The sequence below is a fragment of the Mustela nivalis genome, assembly GCF_964662115.1.
Source record: "Mustela nivalis genome assembly, chromosome: 6".
Taxonomy (NCBI): domain Eukaryota; kingdom Metazoa; phylum Chordata; class Mammalia; order Carnivora; family Mustelidae; genus Mustela; species Mustela nivalis.
In genome coordinates, this window is record NC_139025.1 from 41789331 (window position 1) to 41810355 (window position 21025).

The window sequence follows — 21025 nt, forward strand, 5'->3', positions numbered from 1 at the left end:
TTGTCAAAGGAAAGACTGAGGCTATCTGCACAGTATCCCATAGCAAATTTTAACAACAATAAAGCTCGGATTCAGGAATTGTTTTTCTGATTCCAGTTCATGTCCCTCTAAATTCTATTGTTATTCACGATGGCCTCCTTTTTTTTTTTTTTTTCCTTTCCTTTCCTACAGGTTTTTATCCAGAAGCATGGATCATGTAGACCAAGGTTTTAGGCCACACCCTATATTGTCTGGGATGTTTAGTAAGATTTCACTGAATGGGAAAAATATTTGTTCAGGAAAGAATCGATCAGAGGGTTGTATAGCTTTTACATATGTTCGACTATATATGCTTTCATAGCTCAATTTATCTGTACAAAGATACAGTTTCATCAACTGTGAACATTTACAGCCTGTCTTTGTTTTGTTTTGAGGAGTGCAATTAGAGGCAGCAAGCCAAATACTCTTACCAGATCTGTTACCTGACTATGAAGTGGGATTCTTTAGGGATCATTTAAAGTATGGCGATAACTATTGTTCAGAATGTGGACACACACATAGCACAGGCTGTTTCCTGTTTTTTAAATATCTTTTCCATATTCTCTCTTTTTAAGACAATGCTAGCTGCTGGTATGTAATTTAATATTTAAATAAAATTGTTACAGATTCTCCTCCCCCATGTGGGGAAGCTTACCATCCCTCTCACTATCTATGAGGATTCTTGCCAGGGGTGTGGTGGCTTTCTTCTAGTCACGTCTGGCTTCAGTTTTCTTCTGCTAATAAATTTATGTACTGTTCCTTTTCTGCACGTCATCTTATTCCTATATTCTCACAACGTACTGTGGATTCAAGATTTCTGCATAACAAATTATCCCTAACTTAGTGGCCACAAATGCTTATTTCATCTCATTTCTGTGCATTAGGAATTTGGGAATAGCCACCTTACCAGGTGGTTCTGGCTCAAGGTCTCTCAGGAAGTTCAGGAAGTTGCAATCATGGTGTCAGCTGAAGGAAGCTACAGTCATCTGAAGGTTTGACTGGGGCTGGAGGATGCCTTCCAAGATGACTCCTTCATGATGTGCTGGTAGCTTGGCAGGAGGCTTCAGCTCCAAATCCGGGGGATTCCTCTTTCCTTGTGTAGAAAAATTCAGCCTTTTTTTCCTCTTCAGCTATCTAGATCATGCCCTAAGGACTTGAGATCGTTTTGGTTACAAAAAGACCTGGAAACAAAAATGGGGAAGCTTTGAACTTCTTCAGGGGAGAAGGCCCTATGAAAACATAAATTTTTATATTTGATGTGTGCACTTTACATGCTTAACCCAAGTAGTTTAATGATCAGACATGAAAGAAGGAAAAAATAATAACTTTCATAAAGCTTCAGTTTTTAGAATTTTCATTCCTATGTTTAACTTTCTAGAACATCTATAGCATCTGAGAAATTTCTGATGATGGGAAAAGGAAGTGCCCAAACAGCAAAGTAGATTAAAAAAGAACTAAAACTCATACATTTTGGGGAAAAATTAGTAGTTTTTTTTTAAAGATTTTATTTATTTGACAGACAGAGGTCACAAGTAGGCAGAGAAGCAGACACAGAGAGAGGAGGAATCAGGCCCCCCACTGAGCAGAGAGGCCAATGCGGGGCTTGATCCTAGGACCCTGGGATCATGACCTGAGCCGAAGGCAGAGGCAGAGGCTTTAACCCACTGAGCCACCCAGGTGCCAAATTAGTAGTTTTGATATAGTTTTAGTTTTAACGAGAGTGAGTAGTTTTTAAAAACAGAAAATGCAATAAATCTCAATCTTATAATTATATGTATTCAGTAAAGATAGCTAATTTAAAATGCATTTTGGTTCTCTTAGTTTTTTCCCCCTAAAAACACATTTATGTGCAGTAACTCTTTTACTCTTTCTGCTCTTTAAATTTTGAAACATCACAGGTTTGCCTATAATTTTTATAGTTGTTACAGAGAAAAAAATAAGTGTTTTAAAGAGAAATTTAAAAAATAGTTTATTTTTTTAATTTTATTTTTTGTTTATTTTTTTAAAAAGTGGGCTCCACAACCAATATGGGGCTCAAACTCAGAACCCCAAGATCAAGGGTCACGTGTTCTACTGACTGAGCCAGCCAGGTGCCCCTAAAGATAAATTTTAATCGAAAATAATTTATATACTTAGAAAAACTTTTTGAATATAACCAGCATTCAGTGTTTTATGATGATGTTTCATAAGTTTTAAGCCATACTTGAAACTTTATCTGAATGTAATATAAATAAATGTGAGATTTACTTTCTATGTCTCAGATAGATTGCTATTTCTGCAGTCATTTGACTACATGATTAATGGCAGAATTTAGGGAGAATATTGCAAATGTGACTTCAAGGGTAATTTTTTCAAATAGGTGTTTAAGAAACAATGAGCTTAGTCCTTGAACTATGTGTACCTCTTCTAGAGAGCTTCAAGTTAAATCAGCTGCAAAATTCAGCAGGGAAAAATGAACTGGGTTATCCATGTCTCAAAGGTACCAAAGAAGTAGAACAGCTGTCTCTTCTGTACTATCCCTGAGCATGAAATCAAGATTATTTTACTTACAGTTTAATCTGAAGGGGCTTATTTACAAAATGCATTTATGTGACAGCTTGCTATGCTTTATTTTTCCGCAGGACTCAATTACTGGAATTGTCAACTTTGTTGATGTATGTGCACGTTTCTCCTCCACGATGAGAAGACCAATTGTAGTGCACATTTGTCTGGCCTTCTGGAGCCTTGTGCTTCTCAACTTTGCCACACAATGTGTGGCCTTCCCCAAAGTGGAAAGAAGGGAGATAGCACATGTTCCTGCAGAAACAGGGCAGCCTGAGAGGATGAACACAGATGACCTAGAAAATGACCCTCTGACTTCCAAGTGCCCTCCCCAGTTGGTGGTCTCTGAAGATCCAGTGATGGTGTTAGCAGAACCATCAGCAACGTCCTTAAAGAAAGTATTGCCTACTGACAAAGAAGTCCATCCAGTAGGTGGTGGGCTCATGCAGCCTAACAGCCCTGTCTCGTACACTAGTGCTGAGACAGTTGTCCCTGGTGAGGAGGAAGTGTTTGTTTCCAGCCAGCCAGAGAGGGTGTCTCCCAAAAGCCGACTTTTCAAGGCCATGCTGACCAATCCTATCCCTGTAACTGCTCCTCTGAATATCGATCAGAAAGAAGAACGCTTCGGTAGTACCGTCATTCAGCCCATCATAGAAGGGACCACAGAAGAAACACAGGGTTTTCTGAACTATGTGGATGACCAGTTGTTTGCAACTGAAAGTCAGGAAAGAGTTGGTCTGGGACATTCACCTTCATCTGATGTGAATACTAAAGAAATGCTAACTGCCAATCCCAGGATTGAGAAATCTGAAGCAGATACAGAACACAGGGCAGTTTTTTCCCCCAGTGTTGATCCCATAGTGGGCACGGAGACTGGAAGCCCCATGCCTGAGAGGGAGAAGCCTTCGCCGATGACAGCAGATCATACCCAGACCGCTGCCACCAAGCACTGGCTCACAACCTCTGAGTACACCCTGAGTGTTGAGCCAGAAACTGACAGGCTGCTGGGAGCCCCAGGAGTCCCAGGGAGTGTCAGCACAGCTGTTCCAGCTGCCTCTGTCGGAAGCGATGAATGGGATGACACCAAATTAGAGAGTGTAAGCCAGATAAAGACTCCAAAGGTTGGAGACAGTATAGAGACTCAGGTGGGAATGGAAATGTCTCAGACAGCCCAAGAAACTGATAATGACCCTATGGAAGTTCTGGAAGAGGGCGAACCTGTGACAGAGGCTGCAGAGGTGGCTCTTGGGCTGCTGGAAGGGGAAGAACCCATGGGGACAGCCCTGCTAATGGCACACGGGGAGGTGCGATCCTCTGCCTTTGCTGATCAAAGTTCTTTTACTCCCACAAGTCCTGCGGAAGATGGGAAAGTCTCTGTTGTCAGCCTCTTCCAAGATACTGCAGACTTCATGGAATCCACTAGGGAAAATGATGCAGTGGTTTTCTTAGAGACCACTGTTTCCATCTCAGAATATGAATCTGAGGCACATCAACCACTGGGAAGTACACAGAAAGGTAAAAGAAAGAAAGAAAAACAAGCTTTGTTTAATTTGGAATGTTTCTATCTGATTTCATTATTATTTTTTAAAAATTGAGATGTAATTAACACATGACATTGTATTAGCTTTAGCTCTTGTTTTATGTTTTTTAAAGTGATGATGATGATGATGATGATGATTATTTTTTAAAGATTTTATTTATTTATTTGACAGAGAGAGATCACAGTAGACAGAGAGGCAGGCAGAGAGAGAGAGAGGGAAGCAGGCTCCCTGCTGAGCAGAGAGCCCGATGCGGGACTCAATCCCAGGACCCTGAGATCATGACCTGAGCCGAAGGCAGCGGCTTAACCCACTGAGCCACCCAGGTGCCCTAAAGTGATTATTATTTTTTAAAAGATTTTATTTATTTGACAGAGAGAGTGAGAGAGAGAGCGAGCACAAGCAGGGGGAGTGACAGAGGGGAGGGAGAAGCAGGCTTCTTGCTGAGCAGGGAACCTGATGTGGGGCTCGATCTCAGGACCTGGGATCATGACCTGAGCTAAAGGCAGAAGCTTAACCCACTGAGCCACCCAGGCACCCCTGTATGTTGGTTTTTAAAATTCCATTAAGAGAGTTGGGTCTCCATGACCATGAAGATACTGGATATGACTGAACAAGAATTACTTTGATTTTCCATAACATTTTAAGATATTCCTGGAGCATTAAGTCATATAACTCCAGATTATTCATTACATAATTGAATCTTTGATTCTTATGTATTAGAATTGCATTAGTTTATATAATACGGCCTAAAAAGTAAAATGAATTTGGTCATTGATTATTATTTTGATTATTGAATATACTCATTACTTAGTCATGATTGCCTTCCTTAACTACAGTCTCTCTCTTTTTAAAGTTTTTTAAGTTTGTTTATTTTTTTTTTTTACTAAGTCTACACCCAATGCGTGGCTCCAACTCACGAACCCTGAGATCAAGAGTCACATGTTCTTCTGACTGAGCCAGCCAGGTGCCCCTCAACTATAATCTCTTAATAGGCAACTTTTTTTTTATTCCCAGCACATAGCACGATATCTGACACCTAGTAGATGCTTCCTAAATACCAAGTCAGTGGATGTGTAAATGGAGATAGAGAACCATTCAGACTGAAATTACTCTATTTGACTGCCTGCATTATTCAAATTAATCAAAAAGTTTCTAGATGTTCTTTGTAGAGAGAAATAGTTAAATAATTCTTTTCATTTTAATTTTTTTTTTTTTTGGTTGTTGTTCTTCAACTATAAGAACGTGAAAAACCGAGATTACTGACAACAGTAGTTAGAGAATAGCCAAAAATCTTTTTACCTGTTTTCTGGTGATTATACATCTTTTCCAAAAGTAGACAACTCAAATGCTAATCATTTAAGGGCCCAGGGACTACTTAAGACATTACCCTCTGCAGGATATGCAATGATTTCTTTGTGGTTTTGGTTACTATGAACAGATGAGTAACCTTAGGTTATCATCAGTTCTCGGACTGAGCTTATTATTCCCCGGGTTTGGGTGAAGATCAGGTTTTAAAAGTCATCTATAAAAATTATCATATTATTTTTTTTCTCTACAGGAAGTAGAGAGAGTACGAAATGTGGAGAAATTTTGAATGATAATTTTAAAATTTCCATCACTATTTCTAGTTCTTATTCTTTTTTTTCTCTCATAGCGGTCACCATTCAAAGTTGATATTTACTGAATACTTGTACAAGTACTGGTGTTTGTGCTAAGTGCTTTACATGCATTATCTATTTTATTTACTTATTTAAGAGAGAGAGAGCGAGAGAGATAATGAGAGAGAGAGATCACACATGTAAGAGCTGGAGCTGGGGCAGAAGGGCTGAGGAAGAGGGAGAGAGTTTCAGGCAGACTCCATGCTGAATGCTAATCCCAGAGCCCAGGGAACATGGAGCGGCTCTATCTCAGGACCCTAAGGTCATGACCTGAGCTGAAACCAAGGGTCTGATGCTCAACGGACTGAACCACCCAGGGACCCATGAAGCCTGGATTCTTTTTTTTTTTTTTTTAAGATTTTATTTATTCATTTGACAGAGAGAGATCACAAGTAGGCAGAGAGGCAGGCTGAGAGAGAGGAGGGGAAGCTGAGCAGAAAGCCCAGTGTGGGGCTCGATCCCAGGGCCCTTGGATCATGACCTGAGCTGAAGGCAGAGGCCTAACCCACTGAGCCACCCAGGCACCCCTGAAACCTGCATTCTTTTTTTTTTTTTTTAAAGATTTTATTTATTTATTTGACAGATAGAGATCACAAGTAGGCAGAGAGAGAGAGAAGGGGGGAAGCAGGCTCCCCGCTGAGCAGAGAGCCCGATGCGGGGCTCGATCTCAGGACCCTGGGATCATGACCCGAGCCGAAGGCAGAGGCTTTAACCCACTGAGCCACCCAGGCGCCCCTGACTGCTCAGATATATGGGTTCCATGGAATGATATTAGTACCTACCTGTCCTTAATATACATTGGAAGAGAAAAGAAGATGATGCCCACCATATACTTAGCAGTGTGTGTATACAGCATATAATAGAAATATATGTATATCTAACATATAATAGAAACTCAGTAAACATTAATTACTGTAATAATTATTATTTTATTAAAAATGCAGACTTTCCCCTTTAGAAATGCAAATGTGAAAATTAATATGTATATATAAATGCTGAGGATTTTTGAATATAACTTAGAACTGTATAATTTGTTTCTTAACAAACTGGTTATGTTGATATTTATAAGAGGGAGATCAACTGTTGATCTTTCTATTTTGTTTTGGATTTTGTTTTACACATTAACTTCTTTATCTCAGTCTTAGATTGATTCATCGCTCCTGAAAGCAGCAACACTGAAAATATTTATTTGCTGGCATTTTGTGTCTGAGCGATCTGTTGGCCTTCCCATACCCAGTTTTTCAGTTTATTAATTATAGAGTGACATTTTAAGGGTTGGGGAATTTGTCTATTTTAAAATGTTGTATCCCCCCCTTTTAAGACATCATCACTCAAGAGATGATAACAGCTGTTCAAGAAGCAAAAGCCACTTTATCATTGGTGACACAAGAGCAGCAGGTTTCTACCCTCGAGGTTACTGGAGAAAATGGTAAGACTGAGGAAGGAAAAGAGTCCCCCTCTGCCACATCTGGTCTCCCTGCTGTTACTCAGCTGTCGAGGAGATGGGAGCCTCTGCCCTCTACAGTTTCAACTACAGCCGTGCCGTTGTCTTCCGAAGTTACTTCTGCTCTGGAAGGTTTGTAAGGAGGGGGGACTTGGACTCAGTTTGGGGGTGGATCTTTTCTGAGTTAATAAGGAATAGAATGAGTGTGGCACCTGGATCTGTCCCCAGGGTACACACACATTCATCTGGAGAAGGAACTGGAAAGGTGCGTGAACTCTCTCTTGATTGGAGGGATGTGGCAAAGCCTGACAGGATGAGGAGTTAGTTCCCAGGTAAAATCAGGTGGCTCATCACTGGGGCCTGGGAAGGCCAGACCTCTTGAGAAGCTCTCCTTGTTTGTCAGCACTGGCTGCTAGGAGCCAGGGGGTGAAGTGAAAACAGTGAGGACCTCGGTTCAAATCTCAGCTTTGGCCCCTACTAATATTGTGGCCTCAAGCAAGTCTCATGTCTCCAGGCTTGGTTTGTGCATCTCTAAATAATGCTTACCTGTCTTACAGGTTATTTTAAGGATTCAAAATAATGGCTACAAAGTGCTTTCCATATAGGAGGCCCTCAAATACTCTTAAGGACAGCAAAATTTTTAAATCTTGGTGATCATCAGAAACACCTGAAAATTACAAAAATTATTATTATTTAAATATTGTTTTTGGCCTCATGTCTCTATCTCTTTATTGGTTCTAAGTCTACTTTTATTTATTAACCGAATTATTTATTTATTTATTTTTTAAAAAAGATCTTATTTATTTATTTGACAGAGAGAGACACAGTGAGAGAGGGAATAGAAGCAGGGGGAGTGGGAGAGGGAGAGTCAGACTTCCCGCTGAGCATGGAGCCTGATGCGGGGCTCCATCCCAGAACCCTGGGATCGTGACCAGGGCTAAAGGCAGACGCTTAATGACTGAGCCACCTAAGTGCCCCTAACTGAGTTCTTCTAGCCCTGCCGCTCCAAAAGACACTTTGGGGCCTAGTTAGTAACATAGATGTAACCCCATCACCTTCTTCCTCCTCTGATGTTAACTGTCATCCTGAATCTTGTGTTCCTCATTTCCTTGGTTTCCTTTTATCTTAGTTTTTTTTTTTTTCCCCTTTTTTTCTTAGTTTTATCATGTCTGTATTCATTCCTCAAATTATGCATTTAAATATTTTAGTAGTTTTTAATTTTATAAAAACAGTATTATGCTGCAGATAACCTTTTTGGGACTTGCTTGTTTTACTAATAGTCTATGGCTATGATTTACTTGCTATGAATCTTCTGTTTTGACTATTTATAATATTACACTATGAAAATAGATCACAGTGTATTCATCTCATCTTCACCCAGTCTTTCCTAGCAATTGGCATTAAGGTCATTTCCAGGTTTGGCTTTTGTGAACATTGCTTGCTGCCATGTATACCCTCTTATATATCCTCCATTGGACACGTGCAGGAGATTCTCTTGGTTATAATCCTAGAGCTCCAGGTTTAGGTCTGAATGTTTGCCTCTAGCGGGCAATGTCTCACCATTTTCCAAAGTGGTTGCACCAGTGTATGTTCCTAATAGCAATGTATGTGAGACTCTGTGCATCCATATCCTAGAAGCTTTAAGAAACATTTTTTCCGGCTTCATCACAAAGGGAATTCTGATTGAGGAAGTTGGGATATGTGGAAAGCATGGAGCTGAACTTCTAAAAAATTACCTCAGAGATTCTGATGATCTACCAGACCTGCAAAATAATACTATTCTAGTTTTTTTTTTTTAAATATTTGGGAAAACTTAGGGCTAAATTTGGCTGCATTGGAATTGAGCATATTCTAGACAGATACCCTTACCCTTTCACTTGATTTTTTAAAGTTGTCTTTGGTATATATTTTAATAGTTTTTTGTTACTGTCTTTGGCAGTAAATCAGATGAAATTGTACAAAATTCCTAATATTGTCAATAGAGTAAATGGGAAATGAAAATTTGAAAAGAAATTTCTGATTTGAGACAGTACAATTTCCCAGATGATAAAGTGCCTTATATTGCGGGATTGATGCACTATGGGAAGGGGGGAGTTGGTCTAAATGCCAGACTTAATGTATATAAGATACTGGTTTCACTGATCATTTCTTGCTTGAAAAGCAGAAAAGCATGTATACATTTCTCCTAATGATCATCTTTGGGTAAGATGCTATCTTTTGTGTTTGACAGACCTAATAGACACCATCACGGGGCCAAACGAGGAATTGTTCACACCAGTTTGGGGCTCTCCGGTGACTCCCCCTGGAATAATAGAGGAAGCCCCCAGCCTTTTCCCAGCACTTCCTGATTCTGAGTCGTCTTCGGAGAGCAGAACCGTTGTCCCATCCATTAGCCATGTTAATACAGCTGCCTCCTATGGCCTGGACCAACTTGAATCTGAAGGTACCCATGCTTTGAAGGGGGTCTTTTCTTGGACTGATTGATGGAGTCACTGAGTAAATGTTGTTTTTGAGAAAAGATTAAGGAGCAATGTATTCCATCTGCAGTGTGGATCCGGGGTCAATAAACCGTGGCCAGGCCAGATCTGGCCTGCCATCTATATGACCTGCAAGTTAAGAATGATCTTTACCTTTTCAAATGATTGGGGAAAAAAATTAGAAGAAGAGTAATATTTTGTGACATGTAAAAGTTAAATAAAATTCAAATTTCAGTGTTCCTAAATCAAGCTGTCTTGGGACCCAGCTGCACGTGCACATTTATATCTTGTCTGTGGCTACTTTTGTGCCAGATCAACAGAGTTGAATAGTTTTGACAGAGACTGTGCACAAAGCCCAAATCATTTATGATGTGGCCCTTTACTGAGAAAGCTTTCTGACCTCCGGTCTAGAGCAGTAGCTGTTAACTACAGGTGAACATCAGGATCACTTTGGGGAGCTTTTAAAAAAAATCCTAATGCCTTATTCCTCCCAGGGATTCTGATTCCATTGATGTAGGATACAGTCTGACATCTACATTTTTATTTTTATTTTTAAAGACTTTATTTATTTATTTGATAGAGAGGTAGAGAGCACAAGCAGGGAGAGCAGCAGGCAGAGGGAGAGGGAGAAGCAGACTCCCCACTGAGCAGAGAGCCCAAAATGGAACTCGATCCCAGAACCCTGGGATCATGACCTGAGCTGAAGATTTAACTTTAACTGACTGAGCCACCCAGGTGCCCTGCATCCACATTTTTTTTTTTCTTAAAGATTTTATTTGACAGAGATCACAAGTAGGCAGAGAGGCAGGCAGAGAGAGAGAGGAAGGGAAGCAGGCTCCCCTCTGAGCAGAGAGCCCGATGCGGGCGCTCGATCCCAGGACTCTGAGATCATGACCTGAGCCGAAGGCAGAGGCTTTAACCCACTAAGCCCCCTGCATCCACATTTTTTTTTTTTTTTTAAGATTTTATTTATTTGACAGAGAGATAGAGAGCACAAGTAAGCAGAGCAGCAGGCAGAGGGAGAGAGAGAAGTAGGCTCTCTGCTGAGCAGGAAGCCCGATGTGGGGCTCGATCCCAGGACCCTGGAACCATGGCCCGAGCCGAAGGCAGCTCCTTAACCAACTGAGCCATGCAGGCGCCCCTGCATCGACATTTTTAAAGAGTACTCAAGATGACTAAGATCTGCAGGCTCCATCGAGGATACTGGTTTAAATGGAAACATTCGCGTTTCCCCACCAGACTTTCTTAGGTGGAAACTTTGATGTGGATTGTATTTTCACAGCACTGCTCTGGTTGTTAGTCCTGGAATTTTGTTTTTGTTTTTTTCTTCATGAACATTTCTGGGTTAGGAAGTTGTACTGTTTGGAGAGGGTCAATCTCTTCACCTGTTAAGACTGAGAAATGCATACCAAATTATACTTTCTGAGGCATTGGCTGCAAGCATGAAAAAGAGGCCTGGAGCCCAGCTGCACATCCACAAACACGCAGACTGAAAATATGACGAAAGGTCATTTAATTAATCAGCATTTAGGCAGGTGGTACAGAAGGTCCAGAGATTTGTGATGCTGAGTTTCTAAAATGAATCTAGAGGACAGGTAAGCTTTTGGGCACAGCATTAGCCATTACTTGCTGCAGTAAAGACATATGATGTGCTGTTATATGATATTTTGTCTCCTGTCGAACAGGAAAAAGGGCTTAGCCACTTTTGCCGCAGACTCTATCTCAGGGTCATGCTGGCAGTTCCCTGGCAGAGAAACATGACATTTTAGGAGTATTCTGGAGAACTCCATAGTTGAATGCTGGTTTAAGAAATGGATCAAAGCGAGCTCTGAGGCTAACAGCTCTTACACTCCATGTTGAGATAAAAACGGTATGACTTTGAGATTAATCTCATATTAGCTGTCGGCTCTCCTTGACGCCATCTGGAAAAAGCAGGTTCCCCCAAATTAACCTGAGTTAGAGATGACAGCTTTACCCGGCAGGGCTCATTAAATCAGAGAAAAAAATATATTTGTGAGTAATCCATACTTGTGAAACTGCAATAATTTTCTAAATTTAGTAGATGATGGCAGTTGCATTGAAATATGTGAGAATTTTCTTGACTTGCTGAAGATGTCCTGGAGTTTTAGTGCTTCTCTTCTACACAATTTGACTCCAGCTTCTTTCTGAGAATGTATTTTGTCAGTTTTTGATTGAAATTACAAGCCTCATCAAAGTTTTTGAGACATTTTTGGTTTAAAAATATTCTTTCTGCTACAGTGTTGGGCGGAAGATAAGATTTTGAATGAGCACACCTTTTCCCCTGGATCCTGGGAAGTACCATTTATGTTTAATTAGTGTACATTATTAATGTCACAATTAATTTTATGCTGGTGTCTCTACTCCTTTGAACTACACTTATTTATTTATTTATTAATTTATTTTTAAAAAGATTTTATTTATTTATTTGACAGAGAGAGAGAGATCACAAGTAGGGAGGGAGAAGCAGGCTCCCCCGCTGAGCAGAGAGCCCGATGGGGAGCTCGATCCCAGGACCCTGGGATCATGACCTGAGCCAAAGGCAGAGGCTTTAACCCACTGAGCCACCCAGGCCCCCCTGAACTATACTTATTTAAACAAATAAGCCTACTAGACTCCTGAATGTGTGGGGGACCTCTAGTTTCAGTACATGTTTTTCTACCTTGCCTAGGAATGTAGGCTTTGGAGGAAGGGTTTTAATTTTATTGTAGGCTTATACCCAGAGGCAGATAATTTATTCTTACCCAGACTGTGAGTTGTGCCATGTCAAGTTACCTACCTTTCCAAGTTTTAATCTCTGTGATGAGTTGACACATGACATACAGCTCTCCAGCTTAAGATGTGTGTTTATTTAATTATATTATTAAACTCCTTGTATATTATTTTTGTATCTTCTTTCCCACTAGAGGACAGAAGCACTTCTCCAGAGAATGGAGCCTTTTTCTCAATGGGATATGGGCAAAACCTGCCCTTATTAGACAGCAGACAACCGAGAAGCCAAGAACCTTTGTGGAAATTTCTGAATGTTTATCCTTTAAGGGATAATTAATGGCTCAAATGAACCTCAAATTTGTATCTAATTGGCATCCTGTTGTCTTTGTCACCTTTACATCTCCACAACATAATCACCAAGCATCTTAGTTTTCTAGGGCTACCATACAAAATACCACAAACTGGATGGCTTAAAACAACAGACATTTATTCTCACGTGATTTTAGAGCCTGGAAGTCTGAAATCAAGGTATGGGCAGGGCCTTGCTCCTTCCAGTGCCTCAACAGGGGGGAATCATCCCTTGCTTCCTCCAGCTTTTTAGTGGCCTCATGAGTTCCTTTGCTTGTGGCAACATAATAGCAACCCCTGCCTCCATGTTCATGGGACTGGGGTCCCTCAGTATGTCTCTCTGCCCCGATTTCTTTCTTTCTTTCTTTTTTTTTTTTTAAAGATTTTATTTATTTATTTGATAGAGATCACAAGTAGGCGGAGAGGCAGGCAGAGAGAGAGGAGGAAACAGGCTCCCTGCTGAGCAGAGAGCCCGATGTGGGGCTCGATCCCAGGACCCTGGGATCATGACCTGAGCCAAAGGCAGAGGCTTAACCCACTGAGCCACCCAGGTACCCCTCTGCCCCGATTTCTTACAAGAACACCAGCCATTGGATTAGGACCCATCCCAATAACTTCTTCTTCACTTGATCTGCCAATACTCCATTTTTGAAGGCCACGTTCACAAGTACAACAGGTTATATATTTTTTGGTGGGGATGTGATTCAGTGCATAACAAGGGTCTGCTTCTGAGAAGTTTGCCAGCAGGCTCTGAAGGCAGACATGAGCTCTGTCTCTGCAACACCCACTGGAGAGACGTGTACTGGGAGAGCAGGAGTATCATTGTGTTTTACATTTCTCTGTTGCTGAAGAAAGCCTGCCTTGATACGTGCATTCTGCCTCATGCCTATTTTGGTCCGTCTTTTCCCTTGTCAGCAAAAATGCAGTGACTTTTGAAGGGATAATGGTTTCTCTGTCACCTTGCCTGATACACTTTACTTCTCTGTCCTTTTTTTTTTTTAAGAGAATAAATGTTTTCAGGGTGATAAAAAAAAGCATTTTACTTATCTCAGGCATAACTCCACTAGGGCCGTATTCATCATCTTTGACATATAAACATGACAAAGGTGTTCTCATTTTTTATTAGAATAGGATAATGGCAAATTAGTTGCATGTCTATAACTAGTATAAATGAATTTTTGGACATGATCTTTTTATAGGTTGAGATCCTTTTTTTTTTTTTTTTGCAAATATTAATGCCTTTCCCTGCTCCAAAATGGGAACTTAACAATGAAAATGAAAATTTGCTTGGAATTTTTTTTTATCTGGGTTAACTGTCTTGAGTAGGTTTTAACCCTAATAGCAAATGGACTGGTCTTTCAATATTTCTTACTTAAATATTTCTGCTTTCATTATTATTATTATTATTATCATTTTTTAATTTAAAGATCCATTTATTTGAGAGAGTGCATGCACATTCTCACATGTACAGGCATAGGTCAGGGGAGGGGCAGAGGGACTCTTTAAGCAGACTCCCTGCTGAGCATGGAGCCACTAACGGGTTCCATCCTACAACCCATGAGATCATGACCTGTATCAAAACCAAGAGTCAGTTGCTCAACTGACTGAGCCACCCAGGAGTTCCCCCTGCTTTGTATTTTAGAAATCCAATAGCCTTTCTTGTATTCCCTGAGAAGATGGGCATTTATCTGTGCTGTAAAATTGTAACAATAATTCCATAGGGTGGAGGGTTATTGCTTTAACAATGAAATGTTCAGAACAAATCAATTTTGGGATTATTTGTACCAAGTACTAGGCTTCTAAGTACATGCAGGAAGCAGGAGTACAAAAACAAAGATTTCTTGTGATTCAGTTTTGTTGATCCTTTCTCACACCCCCAACCTTGCTCCCTTAATGTTTGGAAGGCAATAACTGGGCCTTCCAGCTAGTGGGAGATGGGAAACTATTTCGTGCTTATCATGGTACTGACCAGACAGACTTGGGAACATGGTGAATTTGCTTGGATTCTCTCAAGATTGCTCTGGGTTAGCTTATTGCTCTCCTGTAAGAGATGAAGCAATACCACTGTCCCTAGGCTGGAGAAAGTGAATGATTAATCTGACTGAGCCTATTTAATGTCTTTCTGTAGGCATAATAGGCTGAGTATTGGGGCTGTCTAATCCAGTGCCATTATCCCAGACAGTTCCCATTTCTTCATGTTTCCAAAGGCCCATTTATTACAGGCTTTATTGAACAAATCACAGTAATTGACTTGCTGGAGAATTAATTTTTCTTTCCCCCCTAAACTTACAGTATATGTTATATGTAGACATAAAACACATTACCTTTTTTAACATATAAAGAGATGTTTAATTCTTAGTATCCGACAGGAAAGTCATGTTCAACCTTTCTTTAGCATCTTGTTTTTTTTTTTTTTTTAAGATTTTATTTATTTATTTGACAAAGATCACAAGTAGGCAGAGAAGCAGGCAGAGAGGGAGGGAAGCAGGCTCCCCGCTGAGCAGAGAGCCCGACGCAGGGACCCTGGGTTCACAACCTGAGCCGAAGGCAGAGGCTTAGCTCACTGAGCCACCCAGGTGCCCCTAGCATGTTGGTTTAAAAAAAAATAAGACCAAATGTATCCCTTTAACTTTGGTTTTTTCTTTCCTCATAATTTTTTCCCCTTGTTTTTTGAAGATCATTTTGGTTGTCCTTATATTTAGGTTTTCAAAAACTGCATTTTTGACATCATTTCCCAGCCCCTGGCATCACACATAGGGCAGAAAGCTGTCATTGTCGTGTCATTTGTTGTTTAACCTATTTTGGTGACACCCATTTTCCTGCCTCTGTGAGTGAGTGTGTGTGTCTGTGAGTGTGTGTGTGTGTTTAATTTCAGAGATGTTTTCTACAATCCTCTGAGAACACTTCCATTATGTATTTCCAGTACCTTTTCCTTTCTTCTGCTGAAGAAATAGCAGTGTTCTCTCTCCTTTCTTATTTGGAATTCTCAGTTCCCTCTGTCCTAGTTCTCTCTGCTGATAACATAGGAATTTCAGAAGAAAGTCATGTTAGGAAAGTAGGCCTTCCTTTGGATGATTGAGTGAGACTTCCGGCAGTGTGGTGGCCTTGTAGTGTTGCTATTGAAGTCAAGATGCTTTATTTTTTTATTGGTCAATCAGAAATGAATTGGGAAATGCATTCTTTAAGTGGCGTTGTGGAAAAGTCTCAGAGATGGTTTTCTTTAATAGCTCCACTGAGGAGACGTAAAAACATGGGTAGAGTTTATGAGAGAAGTGTTTGCTCTTTACTTATACTTTACTCACAAAATCAGTGTTTTTGGTTGGCCTGGTATGCAGTCCTTTTCAGAGAGTATTTTCCTATTATTCTCTCACTTCTCATGTAACTTTTCAACTCAGAAGGCAGCTAGGATGGATGGTTGAGACAGAGTATTCAAAATCTCATCTTGAGAGCATATCTGTGAACCCCAGTTTATGTGGTACTTCTCAGTGGAATATAATAGGAAAGATAAAATAAGGAATAAATTTGAACTGTCGTCCACCGTTTCTTGTAGAAACTTCAGTATGAGGTTAAGGATGTTCACTCTAATTGTGTTAAGAAAGGTTACAGGTTTTGGCCTTTGTTCTTGGAAATGCTTTGAATTTCATTTTGCCTCAGTAACAGAGCCACTTAAATGGTATACAGATCGGAAGATGCTAAAGAGAACATGGGAAACATCTAATACCATTGCCAAGTATGTTAGGGAAGGATGATCTTTTTTTTTTTTTTTTAACTTGTTTTTATCTTTGCATCATCTTCACATATATTACATGACAGAGAATTGGTGGTGATTTCAATTATCAATTGCCTCTTATAGTAAGTCATTTTGTTGTCTTGTCCTGAAGTCCTCCTCCTTTCTCTGGCATTTATGATAGATCTGTGTTCTTAAGTACCAATATGTTAGTAAATTACTTAGCACTCAGAATAGTCATCCCATGTTTGCTACTAATGCTAACATAACCAGTGGTATTTCAGAAATATTTGAAATCAATATTATGATGTATTACCCTAAAGCTGTGCTTACAAATTCTAGGATGCTTTTTTCTTTAAAAAAAAAATTTTTTTTTTAAAGATTTTATTTATTTATTTGACAGAGAGAACACACAAGTAGGCAGAGAGGCAGTCAGAGAGACAGGGGGAAGCCGGCTCCCCACCGAGCAGAGAGCCCAGTGTGGGGCTTGATCCCAGGACCCCAGGATCACGACCTGAGCTGAAGGCAGAGGCTTAACCCACTGAGCTACCACCCAGGCACCCCAGCTTTTTTCTTCTTCTTTTTTTAAAAATATTTTATTTATTTATTTGACAAACAAAGATCACAAGTAGGCAGAGAGGCAGGTAGAGAGAGAGAGGGGAATGCAGGCTCCCCGCTGAGCAGAGAGCCCGATGTGGGGCTCGATCCCAGGACCCTGAGATCATGACCTGAACCGAAGGCAGAGGGTCAACCCCCTGAGCCACCCAGGTGCCCCTCTAGTATGCTTTCTTATCATAAAGAATTCATTTATTGGTATAATTACAGTTAAGCAAAAATAATTCTAGAGCCAACTTTTTCCTTTTTTTTTTTTGAAGCCTTTGTTGCCCAGCACAAAAAGTAGAACGTTAGTACTGCTTAGTAAAGCTCAATGTTAGACACACATGAAATTTTACATGATGGCTCGGCATGACAGAAGGATTTAGCCTTATGTATATTCAGAGGTTTTTTCCCATTCATTTATGTGCACATTTGACATGTATTTGGTGATTCAGATAATAAAAAAGAAATGGGAGTGGATTTTGAATAAATGTTAGCAGAAGAGTTAAGACAGATACATAAATAACAGAAATACAACGGAGAAGGTGGGAAAGTGTCACACTAAATTACAAAAAAAGACTCTGAGAATTAGGAATGAGAGCTTAGCCCCAGCTTAGGGAAATAAGGAATTAATACTTATGCTGTCAGGTGTGTGTGTGTGTGTGTGTGTAGGTGTATAGATTTGTGTACATATATATACTCATAATTCTATTGATATTTATAAAAAAATAAGTGATGACAAACCTAAAACTATGGAAAACATTCCAAAGGGTGGGAAATAGATACTACAAGCACCACACTAGCAATCAGTTTACATACATGTAATCAAGCATAGTTTCTTAATTTAGCTTATTGGTTAGATGAATTATTTCTTAAGAATAGAATGTTTTATAATTTTTTTAAAAATATTTTTTATTTCTTTATTTGACAGACAAAGATCACAAGTAGGCAGAGAGGCAGGCAGAGAGAGAGGAGGAAGCAGGCTCCCCGCCGAGCAGAGAGCCCTATGTGGGGCCTGATCCCAGGACCCTGGGATCACGATCTGAGCTTTAACCCACTGAGCCACCCAGGCACCCCATAGAATGTTTTATAATTTTTTAAAAAAGATTTATTTATTTGAGAGAGAGAGAGAGAGAGCATGTGCATGAGATGGGTGGGGGAGAGGCAGAAGGAGAGGGAGAGAAGCAGACCCCCTACTGAGCCTGACAACCCTGAGATCATGACCTGACCGGAAATCAAGAGTCCAACGCTTAACTGACTGAGCCACCCAGGTGCCTCAAGAATAGTTTTTAATAATGGAAGTAACTGCTTTTCAATGTACAGGAGGCAACAAGGGGCTTTGTCTCAGGCTAACAGATACTTGGTTTACAGGAAACAGCAGTGTGTCTCTCTCGAGGAAGAACCAATCCCCAGGCAAAGGGATTGGTTCCAAGGGATTCATCGGGGCTCCTGTTCTGCTGTTGTGGATCCTTGTGAGAAATTGTCCAGACAGGGCTTTCCAAGTCAGGTGGTTTTGTGCAGTTGTGGAAGCAAATGTGTGGCTTATAACCACGTAACAGGCTGTGAATATTTCAACGGCATTTTAGATGTTTGCAGAAAATTAAGGTGCTTTAAAAAGGCATGCTTTTTCAGTATGAAGCTAGACATACCTATCCTTTTACTGGTGCAAACGCAATAATTTTTTTTGCTTTGGAGTACAAACAATCACAAACCTTAACAATGTATAAAATAACATAAGGATGTTATCAACTGTACTTTATCAGGCTGTATTCGTAACCATGACGTTGTTTTGGCATCAGACTACCTCTTATGACTTAAATGCATACATAACCCCAAAGGGAAAGATCAGAAGAAAAACATAATGCATCAATGTGACTGGCCTTAGAAGATTTTAAGAATGTTCACCCTTGGAAACATTGCATTTGTCTTGAAAGATTTACATTGATTCTGCCTGAATTCACCAGGTCCTTTAATCTTCAGCTGTACTACCTCCTTTCCTTCTACATTGTTCTCCAGACAAGATCTTCTATGGAAATGTCTTCTATTAAAATTGTGTAAAGAATCTCTAAAGTTTTATTATAAGGACATTCCCTTGGTGGGCAGAGGGCCCAACACTCCCTCAGTTTTCTCAGGCTATCTGCTTCATGTGTTCTCTGAGGGATCCTATATCCTATTAAACCTCGAGTTGGAGCATAAGTGAAATCCCTCTTTCTTGTTCCAGTTAAAAAGAGCAGAAATTCTAAAAAATACTTGACTCCAACCTAAGGGAACACAAAGCAAATGAGCCAAGAAAATAAAAGAAACACAAAGTGAACTAGAGTCATAACATACAGATTTCTCTGATCCACCTTAGCTAATAAGCTCTCAGGGGTCCCAAACTCTGACCCATTCATTCCACTCTCTGAGATTTTTTATATTCTTTACCCAAAGTGTTAGAACAGTTTTCAAGCACCTTGTTTGGCTTTCTGGCTACTCAGCTCTTGCCTTGTTTCCTATACAGAGTGTAACTGCTTTTTTGTCTTTCTCATCTCTGCCCCCACATGGAAGAGACAAGACTAAGACATAAATTTCCTTTAGGGCCCACCACCAAGTAGGGAACCCCCAATCCCACATACCTATTGTCAGCCCTGCTTTGCAGGTTGAAGAGTACACTTTTAATCCCTAGGCAACTGACAGCCAGACAACCATCATGATTGACCCCATCCCACCCATAAGAGAAACATCCCATCTCTGTTAGAATCATGGCATGATTCGTGTCTAGGCAGTAGAACACTGTTCTCACTATACAAGAAACCTACCTGTTTGAAAATAGGCTCTCTGTTGGATTTTGTAATCAGGTTAATAGTGCCATGCTACTCTAGAAACAGAAGACTATGAAGTTAGAGTAAAAAGAGGACAAGAAGGAGATAGAGAAACAGTTCAGCTCAAAACCATCCTTCATTATGAAGCATCTCAGACCATTCGGCCTCTACTGTGGAACAGTATATAGACTCATGGAAAATAGCTCTGGTTCTGGACTTACATGGACATACCTCTGTTCAGGTCTTAGCTCTGCCATGAACCGGCACTGTGATCTTGACCAAACTGTTTAATGTATTTCAGCTTCCGTTTTCCTCTCTGGGCAAAGCAGGGTTATTGATGTTCCTTTCTCCTATTGTTAAGAATAAAATGAGATCTTTCATGGAGTAAATGCTTGCATGACCTGGAGTAAATGCATAAGAAATATGAATGTTTTACATCATTTATCAATTAAAATTAGGTGTCATATACCATTTACTACTACGTATGAATTGTTATAATGAAGTAGTCACATCTTCTCCATCTAGCCTTGGGTCAGGGGCCAGGTGGACAATGTAAGTGTCTAAGACAGTAGGGAGTGGTGAGAGTGGTACAGTAGAGAGCACGCGCTCCCTCTGATCCGGACAGATCTTGTTCATATTATTGCCAGGAGTATTGTGAGCCCAGGGGTGCCAGATCTTTGGAAGTTTTTCAGGATAAGCTGAAAGTCTTGATTTTCATGGGGAATACTGACGTTCCAAGTGTTGGCATATGATCCCTGAGTCTACCTATCCCATTTCATTTTTATTAGTAAGCACACCCAAAAAGAGTCTGTCTTTCCAGCAATAGACCATCAGTTTCTGCTCTTAAGTGAGGTCTCCAAGTGGGCAGGGTCAGATCTTTCTGTCTTGTATCTGCATTAACCGTAGTTACCAAGTATTGGGGAAATGATGAATGATGGAGTATATGGTTTTAGGTCCATTATCTTGTTTAATTGATGTTCTAGCTACTTGACTTGTCCTGCTTGTTAACCCTTTAAATCCGGTGCTTATTTTGGTCCTGAAGTTGAATATTTCTTATGTGAATGAAGATGTGGTTGCCTGTTACATTCTGAATATAGAAATTTAGTGGGGATTTGCTTAGATTTCTTGCATCCCATTGTGGGA

At 40.2% G+C, this 21025-nt stretch overlaps 2 protein-coding genes across 4 annotated transcripts in view; both read left to right on the plus strand.

The window, feature by feature from the left end:
* The window catches only part of TIMM9 (translocase of inner mitochondrial membrane 9), a 906959-nt gene that overhangs the window by 238580 nt on the left and 647354 nt on the right, over nt 1–21025 (plus strand). The gene's annotated exons all lie outside the window — the stretch shown is intronic.
* ARMH4 (armadillo like helical domain containing 4) overlaps nt 1–21025 on the plus strand; it is a 117944-nt gene that overhangs the window by 6828 nt on the left and 90091 nt on the right. The window contains exons 2-4 of the mRNA XM_082735061.1: nt 2640–4074; nt 7080–7334; nt 9433–9645. Of these exons, the coding sequence (XP_082591187.1) occupies nt 2640–4074; nt 7080–7334; nt 9433–9645 (1903 nt within the window). The remainder of the gene's footprint in view (nt 1–2639; nt 4075–7079; nt 7335–9432; nt 9646–21025) is intronic.